General features: G+C 39.1%; 1 protein-coding gene across 1 annotated transcript in view; it reads left to right on the top strand.

Moving 5' to 3' along the window:
• COL19A1 (collagen type XIX alpha 1 chain) overlaps window positions 1-21,718 on the top strand; it is a 342,743-nt gene that overhangs the window by 183,512 nt on the left and 137,513 nt on the right. The window contains exon 14 of the mRNA XM_028494726.1: window positions 2,158-2,211. Coding sequence (XP_028350527.1) covers window positions 2,158-2,211 — 54 coding nt within the window. The remainder of the gene's footprint in view (window positions 1-2,157; window positions 2,212-21,718) is intronic.

The following is a 21,718-nucleotide window of genomic DNA, read 5'->3' on the forward strand; positions in this document are numbered from 1 at the left end:
GCCTCTTCGGCAGCTCCAGACTTCTCCCGGACTCCCTCCCGGCCAGCCGTGGCGCACTAGCCCCTCCAGGCTGTGTTCACGCCGCCAACCCCAGTCCTCTCCCGGCTCCCGACCGAAGCCTGAGCCTCAGCTCCCAGCCCTGCCCGCCCCGGCGAGTGAGCAGACAAGCCTCTCGGGCTGGTGAGTGCCGGTCGGCACCGATCCTCTGCGGGAATCCCTCCGCTTTGCCCTCCACACCCCTGTGGCTGCGCTCTCCTCCGAGGCTCCGAAACTCCCCCCTCCGTCACCCGCAGTCTCCGCCCTCGAAGGGGCTTCTTCTAGTGTGTGGAAACCTTTCCTCCTTCACGGCTCCCTCCCACTGGTGCAGGTCCCGTCCCTATTCTTTTGTCTCTGTTTTTTTCTTTTTTCTTGTGCCCTACCCAGGTACGTGGGGAGTTTCTTGCCTTTTGGGAGGTCTGAGGTCTTCTGCCAGCGTTCAGTGGGTGTTCTGTAGTTGTTCCACGTGTAGATGTATTTCTGATGTACCTGTGAGGAGGAAGGTGATCTCCACATCTTACTCTTCCGCCATCTTGAACCATACATATTTTTAAAACCCTTTGAACAGTACTGGCTTTACCAAAAAGCTTTTTTTTTTTTTTTTAACAGTGAATTGATTTCCCATTATGATTTTTTTTTCACTCAGACATTAACCGGCACCTAGTATTGAATAAGACCCTGATTCCACCTGTTATCCTTAGAGCCTGGTGAATCATTACCTGAATAATCTTTTAAATAGACTTATGATAAGTACTTTAAAGAACAAGTACAAGGCACCTTACGACTGATGAAACAAGGCATTCATCTCTTCATGCGGACAAACAGAGGAGGTCAGGCTGGGTTTTCAGGATTGGCCGTGCTGTGTAGGATGGAGGGGTCCATGTCTAGTGTCACCAAGGAGGCTGTCATAGATGAGCAAGAAGAGGGTGATGGAGTAGAAGGATGAAGGGAGATAATAGGTGGATCCAGATCTATTGTGGAGCTACAGCAATTGGACTTGGTGACTGGATGTGAAAGAGAAGTGAGAGAGGCAGGTATGGAGGACGAGTTACAGATTCCTGGCAGGAGCCCTAGCAGGATGGTGCGTGGGCTTACAGAGTTGGGGGGTGCTGGAAGAGGACCCAGTGTTGGTGGGAGGGTCCTAGATGTGGTGTCACTGTGCTAAATTCAAATGCTGGTGAGAGAGCGGAGTGGGCGTGTCAGGCAGGCAGTCGAATGTGTGGACCTTCAACTCAGAGATAAACTGAGTTATAAATCTTGGCATCACTGGCCGGGAGAATCCAAAGCCCATGGTATTCGAGACCATGGTGGGAGAGTGTAGGCTGGGAAGGAAACGGGCCTAAACCCTCACACTGAAAGGTTGAACAGGGAAGGAGGAAGCAGCAGGGGAGACTAAGAAGCTTTTAGAGAGGTAACAACTAGCAGTCAATGCCAGAGACTTTAAAATCAGCAGTGTCATCATTTTGCTTTTCATGCTGAGTGAGAATTCCTGTGTAATAGTAACTGTCTGTGAGAACCAGGGGATTGGCTTTCAGATTCGTGCACCTGGGATTTCCTGGGCCTTTTGTATAACTGAAAAAAAAAATGGTTATTTTTTTCTACCATTTGACAATGTTATGAGAAAGTATTAAGTAATGTCTATGATGCTAAAAATTAAATGTTAGGAGTAGAGGAACGTTGAAGCCAACGTCATAACTAGGTGTTCTCTCAGCGGATAGTCACAGAGCCACTGTCAACCAAAAATGCCATTGCATTTATAGAGTTCAAATATATGAAGCAGCATTTTTTTCTGCCTGCAAATATTGTTACCATTTACTGATGGCAGTTTGATAAAACATGGTTCCAGTCATACGGGAGTCACCACTGGGGATGAACACTGTGCCTCACACGTGGTTAGGAATCACCTCACCTTTTTTTTCTTTTCTGGTGTTAACTCCAAAGATAAACCAGTCAAAGGACAATTCATCGTTATTAATGTATTAGGTAGCCTAGGCTTGGAAGGGTTCGAATCACTTTAAAAGTTTTCTATAATCAATAAAATAGGTATTAATTTTCACAACATTCTTTGCAAGACGGGTATACTTGAAACAATCTATTAATATGTGTTGTTTTTCCTCCTAGGGCTCCCTGGGGATCCAAGGCCCCCAAGGTCCACCTGGAAAAGAGGGTCAGAGGGTAAGTAAACACAGAACAACTGGCAGGCATTACTAACTCAGGGGTTACTTATTTCTGAACACTTATAAAAATAAAATCAAAATACAGCAAGCAGTTGGGCATGAGGAGAATATCAACTACCTGAAAGCCGAAATTTGTGATTTGAGGTTTTGACAGTGCTTTTACAATCCAGAAAATTCTATATATTTTCCAGATTGGCAGCACAAATGTGGAAATATAATTTGGGTGAAGTGAATTAACCATAATTTGATCTGGAGCACGTTGGTCCTATTTTTGGGTTTTTGACTTAAGCTCATCTTTGCAGAGTTAAATTTGATGGGTTATATTTGTGGAGTTCTAGCCGGTTCATGAATTCTGTAAAGACTGTGGATATTAACTACATTCTTTAAAGAGCCAAATTAAATTGTTGACATTAGTGACTCTTTGTAGTTACTTTCCTGCCTTTGAAATAAAGTATGTAGTATGTGGATACATTGTACTTGCCCTGGGAGTATAGCAATCACCTTCCAGGGCAGTTAGGCTTACTGGCTCCCCCTAAAAGGAACCCCTGCAGAGACAGATAATTGGTCAGCTCTGCATGAACACTTTCTGCAAGGGGGCACCCCATTCTTGTCGCTAATTGTTATTAACTGTTCTCAAATCATGTTAAAGTCGCCAAACATTTTATGTGTGCTTTCTTATATGAGTAGTATTTTGAACTTTTGTTACTTTATGGATGAGAGTTGTGACTCACAGAGTGTAGATGACTTGCCTGAAGTCATAGAACTACTAAAAAGTCGAGCCAGGACTTGAATTTGGGGCTTCTGGCTTTGGGTACCATATTCTCTTTTACTGCCCCAGTCTATTAACCCCAAATCTCTTTTCAGTCATTTAAATTTATTATTCTCAGTTCTGCCCACTGGACTAGATGATGTCTAAGTTTTCTCAGTTTGAACATTTCTATGTCCAGTTTTTATTCCCGGTGACTATTTCAGTGAACAAAAAAAGGCTTAGTAAGTTTTGATGGCTAAGAAAATAAAAGGGAAAATGTTGTGAATAATAGCTAACATTTATCAGCCATCTACAATGTGCTAAATGATTCGTATTTCATTTATTTCTCACAATAGCTCTGTGAAGTAAGTTCTACTATAGCCCTCACAGAGAAACCTGAGTTTGAACACTTTGCTAGTAAGTGGACTATGCTGATATTTTAAAATTATTTACAAAGTAGTCACATTTGGGTTCTAGTCTCAACACCTATGTGTACAGTTATAGTTTCCCCTTTTAGCTCTCCAGCCCCTCTCTATCCAAGAGTTCATTAATCCACGTGATCAATGTTTTAAATAGTCTTGGGGAAACATAGATGATTACTTCCCTAGATCTGTGTTTTTGAGGCTGCCTTAAGCGTTTTCACCCACTGGGGGCAGAGGACTAGATGAAATGATCATGTGAAGTTAATTTCCAAGCTTCTTATTCTATTTTCTCACAGTAATGACCAAGATGTCTGTTGTATCTCGGATCATGTTTCTGAATTAATTTCTGTCTGCAGCATCCAGGGAACATTTTCCTTCTAGTAACTACCCCTTCCTGGAAACTGAGTGATAAATTATACTCCCTAGTTAATATCCAAAATACATAAGGAACTCATGCAGCTCAATAGCAAAAAACCCAATAACCCCATTTAAAAATGGGCAAAGGACCTGAATAGACACTTCTCAAAAGAAGACATACACATGGACAACAGATATATGAAAAGGTAGCTAATCATCAAGGAAATGCAAATCAAAACCACAGTGAGCTATCACCTCACACCAGCTAGAATGGCTAGTATCAGAAAGACAAGAGATAAGAAGTGTTGGCCAGGGTGTGGGGAATAGGGAACCCTCGTGCACTGTTGGTGGGAATGTAAACTGGTACAGCCAGTGTGGAAAAGAGTATGGAGGTTCCTCCAAAATAAAAACAGAACTACCTTATGACCCAGCTCTCCCACTTCTGGGTGTATATCTAAAGGGAGGAAATCAGTATTTCAAAGAGATATGCGTACACCCATGATATGGAAACAACCTAAAGGTCTATTGACAGATGAATGGATAAAGAAAATGTGATTACACACACACACACACACACACACACACACACACACACACACACAGTGGAATATTATTCAGCCTTAATAAAGAAGGAGATCGATCTTGCCACTTGCGATAACATGGAGGAAACTGGAGGACTTTATGCTACATGAAAGAAGCCAGACACAGAAAGACAAATACGCCTTTGCATGTGGAATCTGAGAATGTAAAATCCATAGAAACAGAGAGTAGACTGGTGGTTACTGGAGGCTGGGGGGAGAAGGGGGTAAGAGAAGATGTCAGTCAAGGGATACGATTTTTAGTTATACAAGATGGATAAGTTCTGGGGACTTAATGGACAACAATGAGACTGTAGTTAATATTGTGTTGTATACTTGAAATTGGCTAAAAAGGTAGATCTTAAGTGTTTTCACCACACAAAAAAGTAACTATTTGTGAGGGAATGGATATATTAATTAGCTTGATTGTGGTGACTTTCAAAATGTGTAAGTATATCAGATCAAGTTGTATACCTAAATATATAAAATTTTAATTGTCAGCAATAACTCAGTAAAGTACAATGATAAATAGGTTTTTAATTTCAACTCCAAAAAAAACCCTAGGTGGTTTGAGGTGGAAATTATGGAGTGAGGTGGGTGAAGCTAGGCAGTATGTCTGAATTCTTCTCCCTGTGGCAGAGCTTTTTTTTTGTTTTTAAATTTTGTGTGGTAAGAACATTTAACATGAGATCATCTCTCTTAACGAATTTTAAGCATACAAGGAAATTGTACTTCTGACTTGTACTGACATGTGGTCAATTCAAGGTGCCTCCTCCTTTATTTTAATGAAAATTTCTTCCCAGTCAGATCTTCATCCATCCTGCGATTGTGCAGTTGCCTTTCTTTATCACAGAGTAGGAGTTGACCCTTGTGATTGTTAAATTTCATCTTCTGGATTTTAGTTTCTAATACCATTCTATTGTGGTTTTTCCAGTGAAATAGCTCCCAGATTTACATCACCTTAAATTTTGATAAGCCTACCCGTTGAGTCTGCATTCATATCACTAATAAATCCTGAGTAGAGCAGGGCCTGAAAACTCTGAGTAACACCAGCAAAGCTGCCATCTTTTCTACCATTGATATTCGTGTGACATGATACAAGTCATGTACAAATACATTCGGACTCTCCCTCCTTCGAACCCACATTTCTTAATTTGGCTTGTAAGATAATTATGAGAGTCTTTGTCAGACTAGCTGAAATGAAAAATATTCAGATGAGGCTCTTTGAAAATAGTGATGCTTCAAATTGAAATTGTACCCTAGCGAAGCTTACATTTCAGAAGAAGGTGAGTTAAAGAATAAATTAAACTTACGTAGTCTTCATGACAATTTTGGAGGAACGTATTCAAATTGTAAAGTTCAACCACTATATTACGCACATTTACTCCATTTATAAATATGTATAGTTCAGATAATTTTATATTACTTTTATTCTAACTTATCAACGGGTAACAGTGTCAGAAACTAAGGAGTGTAATAGAATTTTGTAGATAATATTAGGCAAGGTTTATCATTATTACTACTGCTCTTTCACAAATGCCATATTTATAGAGAAGAGCATTTAGATCAGGTATTATTGATGTTATACACATTTACAAATGATTATTTCCAAATGTACTCAGGGATTTATTCTGCTTTTTCAGCTACTTAAAAGTGAAGCAGATTAAAGAAAAAAGCATTCTTACATATTTACATGTAGACCCATCTTAGTGCCACCATTTCTTCTCTGCTCAAGAGTTAGGCAGCACTCACCTCTTTTGGACATGCAAACGTACATGTATATGCATGTGTGTGTGCATACACACAGACAGACACACACACACCGAAAGCTAAGACCTGTAATTTTTCATTTCACTGAACTTTGCAATAGAAAACAACAGAAAAATCTAGGAATTTAAAATTCTTTTCTATTGACCCATTGTCAAGAAAACTCATATTTTGATTATATGTGTTTGATCAGGAATGAATTGACTGTCACTAAGTTGATTGAAATGAAATATAAAATATGTGCAAGTGTGTGCACCTTACTCCTAGGCATAATGTCTTTAAGTAGAAGAAATCATTGATTTGTTGGTTTTCCTCAATGATTAAATAGAGACTAGCCTGTATTCTACAGGGATCTCTCAATTATGGTGAGTTTCAAACATAATTGCCACATGTAAGCATACCAAACATTATAGAAAATGTTAATAATACTAATAATGCCACTGTTATTTTATTAAGGCTTAAATAAATCTGATAAATATAAAAATTTTTTTCTCTTTAACCCTTTGTGTAGAGTTTTCTATAAGCACGATAAGAACATTATTTTTTCCCAAGTACCACACCAAAATTCTGTTTGAAATTTTCATTAGTTGACTTTATTCTCTTTATTGTCTTGTAAGCTACTAAATTTTAGGTAAGTATTCATTTAATAAAACATAGTAGTAGTATGCTTCTTGTACTTAAAAGCTGCTGTTAACCTTAACAGTGTTTGGTGGTGATATATATCTGAGATTTGTGGCCTTTTTTTTTTTCTTAACCTCCTTATTTCTTATTTGAATCTCTTATATGCCATTGTTTTTTCCATTTGTTATCTTTTTGAAGTCCTACAAGTGAAACATTTGGCTGGCATATTTGGGGATCTCACATCCTTTATAGATGAACACAATTTTAAAAATTCAGCTACTGTTGAATATTGACCCTGAGCCGCAGGTGAGAGTGTGTCAGGGAGCAGTAAGGGAAAGCAGCATGGGGACCACCTGCCTGGACACCAAGGGGATGTCCAGCCCATGACGGCAGAGGAAGACCAGGAGGGGGACCGGGATACTGCAGGGCCAGGAAGTCAACAGAAGAGCGTTTCAAGATGCATGGAGGGTTCAACAGCTTTAAAATTTGGAACAAATTTGGGGGAGAGATACTGGATAAAAGGAGAGGTGGCTGGAATTGGTACCAGCTGAGAGAGCAGTTTTAGTTGAATAAATAAATGGGAGAGCATTAGAAACAAAAATTGCAAGAAGAGATGTGAGGGAATTAGGGGGTGAATTGTGAGGAAGGAGAGGCAGCAATGGGGAATCTGGGAGAAAGAGAAGGACAGGAGTTGGATGTGAGCCCAAGAAGGTGTCTTGATGACAAATGGAACATTTCAGACGGCTGAGCATGTTCGTGGAAGTTTACATGAGACATATCAAAAGAACTGGCGTTTATAAAAATCCCCTCTAAGATGTAGATTCCTTATAGGATTTCCTAATATTCCTAATACCCAAAACATAAAAAATAAGTATCATTTTAATGTAACCTTGGATTTCTCCTTTATAGTCACACTAAAGTGCATGTCTGAACAATCTCAGGGCCTTTTATTAAAGTCCCTCTGGGTCTCTGAAAGAACATTTATTGGTGAATCAGCTAGTGACTGCCCCGACCAGAAGTTCGTTCGGCTGGACCAAGATGACACCACACTCTTTCATTCTTTGTTGCTGGATCCTAATTTTGATCCTGAATAGAAATTTTATGTTTTAAATGCCTTACAAGCCACCCCATGTCTTTTATTTTAATTAATTTTTATTGGAGTATAGTTGCTTTACAATATTGTGTTAGTTTCTGCTGTACAATGAATCAGCTATACACATACATATATCCCCTCCTTTTTGGATTTCCTTCCCATTTAGGTCACCACAGAGCACTGAGGAGAGTTCCCTGTGCTATACAGTATGTTCTCATTAGTTATCTATTTTATACATAGTATCAATAGTGTATATGTGTCAATCCCAATCTTCCAATTCCTCCCACCTCCCCCTTGGTATCTGGACATTTTTTCTCTATGTCTGTGTCTTTATTTCTGCTTTGCAAATAAGGTCATGTATACCATTTTTCTGGATACCACATATATGCCTTTAAATACAATACTTGTCTTTCTCTTTCTGACTTACTTCACTCTGTATGACACTCTCTAGGTCCATCCACGTCTCTACAAATGACGCAATTTCATTCCTTTTTATGGTTGAGTAATATTCCATTGTATATATGTGCCACATCTTCTTTGTCCATCCCTCTGTTGATGAATATTTAGATTGCTTCCATGTCCTGGCTGTTGTAAATAGTGCTGCTATGTCAGTTTAGCTTCTCTGCCTGTGCTTGTCCTTTTTTTTTTCATTTTTATTCCTTCCAGGCAGCCATCCATTCAATTGCCTCCGTTTAACATTTTTGTGCAGATTCTACTTTTTTTACTCTCCCTTGAAGTGCTTTCTCCAAGCCACCCTGAAGCCTGCGTCTGGGGTCAGGGTTCCTTGTGTCCTAAACAGCATGGAGAACTCACCCTACTTAGAGTGTGTCCTTCCGCACCAGCCCAGACTTGATGGCAAAGGAACTGAGTCATATTTCCTTCACGAGGGGGGAGTCTGATGGTCAGTCCTGCAAAGGCACAGAGGTCAGGGCAGGCCATGTGTCTGCTGGCTTCTTAGTGTGTAGGCAACATAGGGGATTATGTGGAGGCAATTCAGATCCCCTGGATTTAAACCCCAGCCTCACCACCTCTTAGCTTTGTGATCTTGGGCAAGTTCCTCAGCCTCTCTGCCCCTCAGTTTCCTCTCTTAGAAGACGGAGATTCTAATAACCCCTTCCTACCTGGCAGAGTTGTTGTAAGGGGCATGCCAGGTAGGGGTTAGCTGTTGTCATGATTCTCACCTGCAGCCTGCTGATCTGAAGCTGTGTGCAGATGGGAAAGTAAGTATGTGAACTCAGAGTATTAGGACTTGATTAAAAAGAATGTCTAATTGGTCAAGAAAAACTACTGAAAGTACAATGACTGCTTTAACTACCACTCCTTTGAACTCATTTTATTTAACTTTTACTTGAATTCTTTATCTGGATGTCCATGCTCATGTTCTAATGCCCCAGAACCTTTATGAAGCCCATTGTTTATCCAGTTTCACAATAAACTTAAGTATATTAACAAGTTTGGAAATGTCGAGTAGATTAAGTCGTTTTCCTTGAAGAAGCAGAGATGAGTGTCCTCATTGTGGAGTAACTAAGACCTTAATGTTTGTTTTGTGAACAAATTTGTGCTGATCGTGTATAAATTCACTAAGGCACTCATGGAAAAACAACTTGTTCTTCTTTTGGCTTGTTTGTTTCTGCACTGGTTTATATGCATTACCTAAGGCGACACAAGTAACATAAATTATGTTCTCGTAATTAGTGAGTTACATCCATCTCCTTAGGAAAAATGACATCAAAATCACTGCTTCTGTGAAATCAACGCACACCATAGGACTCATCCAAGTAAAATTTTCCTTAAGCTGAATTGTTTTTATGGGGCTTGACTTACTTTTCAAGTGAAATTATGCCATTATGGCCTCGCCATGACCAGTGGCAGCTTAAATAGAACAGATACAAAGCCAGTAAAGCAGATCACAACTGCCTCGCAGTGTGTAAACACAAGCATCTCTTCTTACTTAGGAGGGTGCTGACTTCAGAGCTGTAGAATGACCTCAGAGTTTCAATGAAGTGAGTTCAGGGCCTGGTAGAAACCACTATGATTTTCTGTAGTTGTAATTCCACTATTTTACATGTGCTTGAACATGGGAGAGGAGACTTATAAAGAATGAATAGTGATGAACTTTCAGTTTCAGGAAGTAATTTGGTTAGTTGCACATTAAGGTGAGAGGAGAATATAAGATTGTCTTCTTATCTTTATGTGTTGAAACCGACAGTGCCCTTTCGAATGCATAGTGAGTGTATCCATAATTCTGCTCAGTCCCCAAATCAGTGCCTGGTATCCTTGTACCAAGAATTAGTATTGCTAAGAGAAAAAAGTCGGCACATTATTTTAAATAATAGTTTTAACCCTGGTCCCATGTAGAACATAAATATGGAGGGAAAGCATCTTTTTTGCTTGGGATCCATGTATAGATATGTAAACATACATGTTGTAAATAGCAGCTTAGAGGTTTTGCGTTCTATTACTAGTGGTTTGTGTTTATTGCACGTCTTAAACTCCCTGGCACCCAGGTGACATCTTTTTCCACTTACTTCCTGTGATATTTCCTGAGGATTTCTTCTTAAGTATTAGAGAGTTTCGGAGAGACACCATCCATCTTTGACGCCATCTGCCATTTAGATGGGAAGCTGGGAAAGTGTGTACCCTGTTCAGGTCCAGAGAGTTATGCTGCTTTCCCCCAACGCCTTTCGTGAATGTGCAAAACCAACATGAGACTCAGAGGACAGAAGTCATCAGATCTCCATACCTGACTCCTGTATGCAGAGTTCTGTACCTGACTTTGGGGAACTGTTACTGTTATTTCAGTACCTGATATTGCCAGCTTTGCCTTTATTTGGCTTTCTTTCTAGAAACTCACTTATCATTTAGGATTATCTAGTTATCCACAGTTTATCTATAAGACTATTAAAAATAACACTTATAAAAGGTCAATATTACATAATTGAGAAAACACTGAGTTAAATTAACCACTTAGTGAGAAAAGTATACTGTAGTATAATTTCTATGATATAATCATATGTTGGTTTATATTTTTTATTGAAGTGTAGTTGATTTACAATATTATATCAGTTTCAGGTGTACGATATAGTGATTTGATATTTTTATAGATTGCACTCCATTTAAGTTATTACAAAATATGGCTATATTCCCCTGTGCTGTACAATATATCCTTGTTGCTTATTATTTTATACACTATAGTTTGTATCCCTTAATCCCCTACCCCAATCTTGTGGTCCCCCATCCCTTTCCCCACTGGTAACCACTAGTTTGTTCTCTATACCTGTGAGTCTATTTCTGTTTTGTTATATTCATTCATTTGTTTTATTTGTTAGATTCCACATATGAGTGGTAACATACAATATTTGTCTTTCTCTGTCCTACTTATTTCACTAAGCATAATAATCTCTAGGCCCATCTATGTTGCTGCAAATGGCAGAATTTCATTCATTTTTATTCCTCAGTAATTCCAATGTATATATATACCACACTTTCTTTATCTATTCAACTGTTGATGGACACTTAGGTTGCTTCCATATCTCGGTTATTGTAAATAATGCTGCTATGAACATTGAGGTGCATGTATCTCTTCAAATTAGTGTTTTTATTTTCTTTGGATGTATACCCAGGAATGGAATTGTAGGATCATATGGTAGTTCTATTTTTGGTTTTTTGAGGAACCTCCATACTGTTTTCCACAGTGGCTGCACCAATTTACATTTGCACCAACAGTGTACAAGGGCTCCCTTTTCTCCACATCCTCACCAACATTTATTATTTGTGATCTTTTAGATGATAGCTATTCTCACAGGTGTGAGGTGATGTTTATTTGATTTGCATTTCTCCAGTGACTATAATGTTGAGCATCTTTTCATGTGCCTGTTGGCCGTCCATATGCCTTGTTTAGAAAAATATCTATTCAGGTCTTTTGCCCATTTTTTAATTGAGTTGTTTGGATTTTTTTGATATTTAGTTGTATGAGCTGTATTTATATTTTGGATATTAACCCCTTATCAGTCATATCATTTGCAAATATTTTCTCCCATTCAGTAGGTTGTCTTTTTGTTTTGTCGATGGTTTTATTTGATGTGCCAAAGCTTTTAAGTTTAATTAGGTCCAATTTGTTTACTTTTGATTTTGTTTCCTTTGCCTTAGGAGATAGATCCAAAAAATATTGCTATAATTTATGTCAAAAGAGTATTCTGCTGTTCTCTTCCAGAAGTTTTATGGTCTCCAGGCTTACATTTAGGTCTTTAATACATTTTGAGCTTAATTTTGTGTATGGTATGAGAACATCTTCTGATGTCATTCTTTTACATGTAGCTGTCCAGTTTTCCCAGCAACACTTATTGGAAAGACAGTCTTTTATCCATTGCATAGTCTTGCCTCCATTGTCATTGATTAATTGACCATAAGTGTGTGGGTTTCTTTCTGGGTCCTCTATTCTGTTCCATTGATCTATGTGTTTGTTTTTGTGCCAGTACCATACTGTTTTGATGACTGTAGCTTTATAGTAGAGTGTGAAGTCAGGGAGTGTGGTACCTCCAGCTTTGTTCTTTTTCCTCAAAATTGCTTTGTCAATTAGGGGTCTTTTGTGGGTCCATATAAATTTTAGGATTATTTGTTCTAATTCTGTGAAAAATGTCACAGATATTTTTGATAGGGATTACATTAAATCTGTAGATTGTTTTGGGTAGTATGGACATTTAAGCAATATTAATTCTTCCAGTTAAAGAACATGGAATATCTTCCATTTCTTGGTATCTTTTTCTGCATCTATTGAAACCAACATGTGATTTTTATTCCTCAATTTGTTAATATGGTGTATCACATTGATTTGTGGGTATTGAACTATCCTTGCTCCCTTGGAATAAATCACACTTGAGCATAGTGTATAGTATTCATAGTGATTCTCTTTATATATTGTGGAATTGGTTTGCTAATATTTTGTTCAGGATTTTTGCATCTATAGTCATCAGAGATATTGGCATGTTATTTTCTTTTTTTGTAGTGTCTTTGTCTGGTTTTGATATCAGAGTAATGGTGGGCTCATAGAATGAATCTGGGAGTGTTCCCTCCTCTTCAGTTTTTTGCAGTATTTGGAGAAAGATAGATATTAGCTCTTCTTTGTATGTTTGGTAGAATCCCCATGTGAAGCCATCCAGTCCTGGACTTTTGTTTGCTGGGAGATTTTTTTATTACAAATTCAATCTCACTACTAGTGATCAGGCTGTTCACATTGTCTATTTCTTCCTTATTCAGTCTTTGAAGGTTGTATGTTTCTAGAAATTTGTCCATTTCTTCTAGGTTGTGCAATTTGTTGGCACATGACTGTTTGTAGTATTCTCAAGATTTTTTGTGTCTCTATGATAGCAGTTGTTATTTCTCTTCTTTTATTTCTTATTTCATTTATTTGAGTCTTCTCTCTTTCTTTTTGATGAGCCTGGTTAAAGTTTTATTAATTTTGATTATTTTAAAAGAAGAAAAATAGCTCTTGGTCTCTTAGATCTTTTCTATTGATTGTTGGTCTCTATTTTATTTATTTCCTGTTTGATCTTTATTATTTCCATCCTTCTTCTGACTTTGGGAAGAAGTTTGTTCTTCTTTTTCCAATTCCTTTAGATGGTGGATTAGGTTGTTTATTTGAGACTTTTCTTATTTCTTGAGGTAGGCCTGTATTTCATCCCATAGATTTTGGAGTGTTGTGTTTCCATTTTCATTTGCCTTGAGGTATTTTCTGATTTCCTTTTTGATTTCTTCATTGACCCACTGCTTTTTCTTAGTAGCATGTTGTTTAGTCTCCACTTGTTTGTGTTTCTCCAATTTTTCTTCCTGTAATTGATTTCTAGTTTCATACCATTGTGGTCACAAAAATATGCTTGTTATAATTTCTGTCCTTTAAATGTATTTAGATTTGTTTTGTAGCCAAGCATGTGATCTATCCTAGAGAAGTTTCATGTGCACTTGAGAAGAATGTGTACTCTTCTGCTTTTGGATGGAATGTCCTCTAGATATCTATAAATCCATTTGGTCTGTTGTGGACCATGGCTGCCTTATTGACTTTCTGTCTGGATGATCTGTCCATTGATATAAGTAGGGTATTAAAGTCCTCTACTATTATTGTATTTTTGTCAATGTCTCCCTTTATGTCAGTTAATATTTACTTTATATATTTAAGTGCTCCTGTTTTGGTTACCTGTACATTAACAAGTGTGATATCCTCTTCTTATATTGATCCCTTTATCATTATATAATATCCTTGTTGTCTTTTGTTATAGACTTCACTTTAAAGTCTATTTTATCTGATATGAGTGTTGCTATCCTCACTTTCTTGTCATTTCCATTTTCATGAAATATCTTTTTCCATCCCCTCATTTTCAGTCTGTATGTTTTTTGCTCTGAAGTAAGTCTCTTGTAAGCACCATATAGGTGGGTCTTGTTTTTCATCTAACCAGCCACCCTATGACTTTACTGGATCATTTAGTCCATTGACATTTAAAGTGCCTATTGATAGGTATGTACTTATTGCCATTCTGTTATTTGTTTTCTCATTGTTTTTGTAGTTCTCTCTGTTCTTTTCTTCTTCTTTTAGTTTTTTCTCTTGTGGTTTGATAATTTTCTTCAGTGGTATGCTTGTGTTCCTTTCTTTCTAGTTTTTGTGTATCTATTGTAGGTCCCTTTGTTTGTTTGTTTGTTTCATGGGATTTTTAACCCTCAGTCTTTCCCTGGAGGAAAAGGGAGAGTAGAGATGGTCCTTCCCAAAGTTCAGTTGCTGTAGGCAGCACCTTTTCAGTGTTTTCCCCAGGGATTCCTCACCCTGGGTCTTCCCTGGAGGGCTGGAGGACAAGGAGGGCAGAGAGGATGCTCCCTTAACTTAACTTAGCTGTGGGCAGCTCCTCCTAGCTGGTTTCAAAGGATTTCTCACCCAGGGTAGAGATGATGAGGGTTTCCCTTGCACCTTCCTCCCCATCCCAGTCCTTGTTAGGATATGAGGTGGGATGGCAGGTGCTCTGGGTCTTTGTTTCTGTGCGAGGGCTTTCTCTTGCTGTGGCAAGCGGGGGCCACTCTTCATCGCGGTGTGTGGCCCTCTCACTATCATGGCCTCTCTTGTTGCGGAGCACAGTCTCCAGACACGGAGGCTCAGTAGTTGTGGCTCACGGACCTAGTTGCTCCACGACATGTGGGATCCTCCCAGACCAGGGCTCGAACCCGTGTCCCCTGCATTAGCAGGCAGATTCTCAACCACTGCACCACCAGAGAAGCCTTCAAGTATTTTTAAATATTGCCTATACTATATAATTCCATAGAATATCTTGAAATTATATGTTGTAGGTTCTTGATTTGTGGTCACCATGTGGTTCACATATGTTGACCTATAACTGAATGTACTTATTTTAAACTGATACACATTTAAGTTTAAACACATTCTAATGACATTTTTTACTCCTCTTTCCCATGTTTTGTGTTTTTTATGTCATATTTTACATCTTAATATCTATCCCTTAACTGTTTGTTAGCTACAGTTGATTTTACAATTTTTGTCTTTTAATCTTCATACTTGTTTATTTAAGTGGTTGATCCATAGCCTTTACCATATATTTGTCTTTACTAATGAGATTTTTCCTTTCTTCTAAATTCTCACTTTTTGTTGTAGTCTTTTCTTTTCCACTTAGAGCAGACCCTTTAACATTTCTTGTAGGTTCAGTTTAGTATTGATGAACTTCTTTCGTTTTTTTTGTTCGTCTGAGAAGTTCTTTATCTCTCATGTAATTCTGAATAATAAACTTGCTGGGTAGGGTATCCTAGACTGTAGGTTTTTCTGTTTCAGAACTTTAAATATATCATGAAACTCCCTTCTTGTCTGAAAAGTTTCTGCAGAAAAATCAACTGATAGTCTTATGGTTGTTCCCTGTGACTCTTTGTTTCTTTCTTGTTGCCTTTAAAATTCTCTTTCTCTTTAACTTTTGCCATTTTATTATATGGCTTGGTGTGGGTCTCTGGATTCATCTTGTTAGGGCCTCTCTGTGCTTCCTGTGCCTAAAAATCTCTTTCCTTCTTCAGCTTTGGGAAGTTTTCAGCTATCATGTCAGCACATATATTTTTGACCCCCTTTTCTCTCTCTCTTCTTCTGGGACCCCTATAATGTGAATGTTATTATGTTTGATATTGTCCCATAGCTCTCTTAAACTGTTCTTTTTAAAATTCGTGTTTCTTTTTGCTCTTCTATTTGGGTGATGTTCATTATTCTGTCTTCTAGATCACTTATGTGTTCTTCCATATCACCTAATCTGCTATTCATTCCTTCTAGTGTGTTTTTCATTTCAGTTATTGAATTATTTGCTTCTGTCTGATTCTTTATTATATTTTCTAGTTCCTTGTTAAAATTTTAACTGTGTTCACCCCTTATTTTCTCTAATTCAGTTAGCATTTTTACTACTAATTCTTTGAATTCTTTATCTGGTAAGTTTTTTGTTTCTGTTTCGTTATTTCTTTTTTTTAGGGGTCTTCTCTTCCTCGTTCAATTGAGACAAATTCCTCTATCTTCTCATTTTGCTTAACTTTGTCTCTATGAAATTAGATGAAACAGTTACCTGTGGTGGTCTTGAAGGGATGCCCTTATGTGGGAGTGTCCCTATACAATCTGCATGTACTTGTGGCTTTGGCGGGATTGCTGGATTGATGTGAACAGAAGTCACATCTTTCCTGAGGGTGTGCTGACAGCCATCAGATTGGTAGGAGGAGGCACTAGAGCTGGAGGGGCTGGAGCCAGAACCAGGTTTGAGCCTGTGCTTCCACTCTGCTCAGTGGCCATCGCTGCCCTACAGGGGTGAGTCAGGTCTCAAGTTGCTGGAGCAGAAGCCCTGAGGTTTGGGTCTGAGTTGGCTCTGTTCCCTTCAAGTGTGTGCTCTCCCACCCCAGCACTGGCATCCCCACCCCAGAGGGGAGCTGTGTTGGAGCAAGAGGGCCTGGGGTGGGCACTCAGCATGGGTCATGGTGGGGTCCGTGGTGGTCCCCCCATGGTCAGAGACCCAGACTACTTCTGATGCCCTGCTGATGCAGGTGTGATGATGGTGGCCTCTGTCCCGCTCAGAGGTTGCTTCGGGTCTGAGCCACTTCTGTGCCTCACGGCCAAGCCCTCACACCGGTGTGGATCTGGGTCATGAAGCACGTGGGGCTGGAGCTTTCACTTGGCTCCGTCTGGGCATGCAAGCTGGGGCAGTCATGGGAAACTGGGCAGCCACCCATGCATTTTCAATTCACTCTCTGCACCCTGCTTCAGGAGCAAGCAAACATGTACGCACTCCTCCTGAGCAGAGTCCAGGCTTCCCACTGCACTCCTGTCGGTCCCACTGGCCCTCCAGCCAGCCAAGGGGACTTGTCTCCCCCTTGTGGGACACCGAGACTGGGGCAGTCGGTCTACAGCTCTCACCACTCACTCCCCAGGGAGGGTCTCCGTCTGTGTAATCCCCGTCCGTTTCTGTGTCACCCTTCTGGACACAGATCCCGACCTGATCACTTCTCTTCATTCCTAACCAATTCTCTGTGGCTCTTTCTCACAGCCTTGGTTGTACAGGGGTCTTTCTGCCAGTTTCCAGTGAGAATTATTCCACATGTAGATGTATTTTTGATGTGTCTGTCGGGGGAGGTGAGTTCCATGTCTTCCTACTCTGCCATCTTGATCTCCTCCCCAGTGACAGTTTATTTTGCATTCTTACTCTCGTCATATGAGGTACCATTTCTACTAGGAATATAAAGCTTTCAAACATTGTAAGTATCTGTGATATTATGTATCACATATATGAATTACGCGCATTTGTCATCTGACTTTATTCAGTTCCTTTTTTATGTGCTCTGGGTGCTATATGTTGTATGTGTGTATAAATAAGTAAATATAAAGTCATTTATGTCTTCCATCACATTGGTCCCTATTTCAGAGATTAAGTGAGAAATCAGCATTGAATGTAAAAATTGCATAATCTTTGTCCCTTTGTCGTGTGATACTTTTCTCGGAGCAATAGTATATCATTCAGTACTTTGCATATTAACTTCTTGTGCTTGTCGTAACTCATGAGGCCCCAAATAGCATGTGATTTCTTATTAAGCACGTGACTTCACCATCAACTCCTTCACATAATAAGGTATGACTTAACATTTGTGAGATTTCTTAATAACATTTTAGAGTTCTTGTCCGTTAGATGTTCTTCAAGATATAGAATCAGAATTTCAGAGAACTTTGAAAAAGATTTTAAGGAGTGACATTGGCCTGTTTTATCTGAAAATTTGTACTTCACCGTTTTCTCCTAGTATCCTGCCACCCAGGTACTCCTGCCCACTCTAGCAGGTGTCTCCAAAACTGCCTCAAATAGAGTTGCTGCAGCAATGGAGTAGGCAGGAAGAAGGAAAAGAGGCTAATATATATTAATGTCAAACAGATGTCTCCAAGGGAATAGTTGTGTGGCCAGGAAAAGAATCCCCTGCTTTTGCCTCACACTAGGACTGGTAGGAAAGATAAATCAGCGGAAAAAGCTGTTGGGGGGCAACTTGTAGCTCAGTCTAATTAGAATCAGGTAAAAAAGAGACACAGTAGAGATGTAAGTAACCCTGTCGTAGTGAGACCAGGCCACCCCTTAGATAAAGTTAAATATCACAGCTGGTTAATGACAGTGAACCTGTGGTCCACTGTGGTGAACTTCACTCTAATTAGGGAGTCTCTGCAGTGCCCTTGAAGCAGAAGACACAAAGTGCCCTGGGGAGCCTGCAGCAAGAATGAGATTGTAACCAGTGGTTTTGTTCCAGTAATACATACATAGATCATTAAACCACAACGAGCTGAGGTTCTTATTCATTTAAATGAAGGGTCAAATGACACTATTTGTATTGTAGCAACATGGTTTTATAAGCTACCTCTGTTATTTGGATTAGTAAAGAGGAAATGTTTTATACATTCCAAATAGGATCCTGCTCTAAAAGGCTTATTTATTTATGCGATTACACCCAAGAGCTGGTCTCTGCTGTGGAAGAAGATCACCATCTCATGGGGACTTCTCCAAACTGGAGGCACTCAGAAACTGAGTCCCGGAGAGACTGGGAGCCACTTCAGATGAATGGGTTTGGGAGGCGGGCCCATTTCAGGGACATCAAATTGTCACATTTTAGAGCTGAAAGGAGGCTGTTGTGTCATTCCAGTCCACCAATTAAGGAAACTGAGGGTCAGAAATATTTAGCAGTTCTCCAAGTCTGGACGGCTATTAACCTCTTTTAACTATTCTGCGTAAGAAGAGCCCACTGTCTGTTTGGCGGCCTCATGCCAAAATCCAGATTTACATGTTGAGAATTTAACCAAAGCCACTTTACTTCTCTAATTAAGGCCACACGTAATGAGGGACAAATATAGATAGGTATAGTTGGTCCTTTCGTGGTCTCCACACGTTGTAAAACCTGCACATTCTGCCCCTGAGTCCTGCTTATCTTGCAGCAGGAATTGGGAACCTGCACTGCCTGGTCAGTGAAGTCACAGCTGCTCTTTTCCAGCTGTAGGGTCAGATTAATTTGTGACTGCAGGCAAATCACTCAAGATTCTAATCTGTTTCATCACAATTTAGCCCTCAGTTATATTATGGGATTAAGCCAGAAGCACTTTGAATGGACTCTGGCGACCAGTGTTCACTGAAAGAGTCTTATAAGTATTACCTGCTCAGCCACAGAAACACTCAAAGAGAATGGAAAAGGAGGAGGCACCTTCTGCCAGGGTGGCAACATGCTAATGCTCCCGCATCAGCATCTTTCTTCAGAACGTCACACTGAACCCCTTAGCAGCTACTTGGTATGTTTACCATTGGAAATGTCAAGTACAAAGTAAATTATCCATTTGAGACACAGTGAATATATATGTGGGTGACAGCCAAAACCAAGACTTAATCACAAGTTATTAATCAATTTGGGAAATACAAACTTACACATTTTCAAAAATGCAAAACATTTGGAACATGAAACATTTTTATGGTGTAATGACTTGAAAGTCATCAAATTATGTTCCTAATAAATAATACAAGACCTCATCTTTGTAAAATTCCATAGTATTTTCAGTTACTTTAGATGATAGTACGGAATTCTCAAAGCAAGTTTAACTTTATGGCACATTAGTTATTTTCAATATGTTATATTTCAATTCTTGGGGGAGAGCAGAGCTATAGCAAAATAAATGTGGTGTAACAGTCCTAAGAAAAGTTGGAAATTTCTCTTTTATGGGATGTAAGTAGACTACACAGTACTCATTTCTAAATTTCTTGAAACAGTTGTATTCAGAGTAGCTCTTGAATTCTGCAGAAATAGCTTAGACCCTACTTTTCCTCATTTTCCTTTAAAAGCAGTAAACTTTTGATTGGATTTTTCCATGAATTGTTATAGATACATTTAACACTTCTAATGTGTTCAGCACAAACATATACATACATGTATGTGTATATATCTATGTAGGTGTTATCATTGTGCTTTTCAAATTCATAACTACATACAACATATGCTGGGACCACTATATTGTGTTCTTTGTGACTTGTGGTTCTAAAAATCACTAAACAGTGCACACCTTGAACAAGGATTGTTATTTGTATTTGTATCATCAGAGATGTTTACAGTGTATCTATGAGATAATGAAAAAGAATATCTAAAAATATATTTTGTGCCTTGATTGTACATACAATTTGATATTATAAACACATATAATTTATACACATTCAATAATAATGATAATATATTTTTATTCAATAATAATAATGTCTTAATAAAATTAACCCTAGAAATGTAATGAAAAGAGCTAAATACCATTGAAGGAAACATTTACACTTTTCTGCCATACTGAAGGCTGTCACTTCAACTCCCCATTGGCCATGTGTTTCTACAATGTTCCAAATTTTTTGCAGAAACATTTCAATAACATACATTAAAATTGTGTTTAAATTTAAATTTAACATTTTAATTGTGCACTTATTCAATTGTGTTCATAGTTTATCTTCAGAAGAATTTGAGGGTCTTATAAATCCAATGAAACCAAAATCTGTACACTGAGAGGAGAAGACAAGAGATAATTAATAAAAAGTAGGAAAAAGATGAAAATAAGGGGAAAGACCTATATTGAGGGAAGCAACTACATTTGAACAAAAACCTGAGAGATCTGAGAGTCTATTTATTTATTCAAGAAACGTCTGAGTGCCTGTTTTGTGTTGAGGTACCATGGAAGGTGGCTTAGGTCAGGTTTCCCCAAAAGCAGCATCTAAGATGGGATTCCTGTGCATGTGATTTTCAGAAGAAATCTGTAAGAGAGTGAGGAAAGCAGGAAAAGGAAGAGTGCAGGCAAAAATGTGGTTTCACAGGACTAGTCTCAGCATTGTCTCACGAGGCACTCTGGAGCACCACAGGATCTGTCCTATGCTGGGGTTAGGGCCACGTTTTGATACCCACCAACCACACAAGGTGGGGAAGTGGGCAGTAACTTCTCAGGTATCTCCAGGCAAGTCAGCTCCTATAGAGTGAAGCAAACCTCTGGGAAAGGCACAGGCAGAAGCCATTAGAAGCTGACACCCATGGCAGCTGGATACCAAGCCTGGCACCAACAGCACCTGCACCAGAGGTGAAATAAAAGACCATACTCATCACCAGTGCAGAATCCTCAAGGGCTTTTGAGCAGAAATGAAGACATGATGAAAACTTTGATAATAGTGACCTCACCATGACAGTGAGAGAGACAGAGACCTGGAGACAGAGAGAGAGTGTGTGTTTTATGTTGAAACAGTTGATAGAACTATTCCTTTAGGCTGAGCTGAGGTGCCAGGCACCACCATTTTGCACTGGGAACTCTGGTCTGAAGCACCAGGTGCAAGGCCTCTAGGCTACACCTTAAGAGCAAATGAAACTAGATGAAGCATGAA

This window comes from Physeter macrocephalus, chromosome 10, assembly GCF_002837175.3.
Source record: "Physeter macrocephalus isolate SW-GA chromosome 10, ASM283717v5, whole genome shotgun sequence".
Classification (NCBI taxonomy): domain Eukaryota; kingdom Metazoa; phylum Chordata; class Mammalia; order Artiodactyla; family Physeteridae; genus Physeter; species Physeter macrocephalus.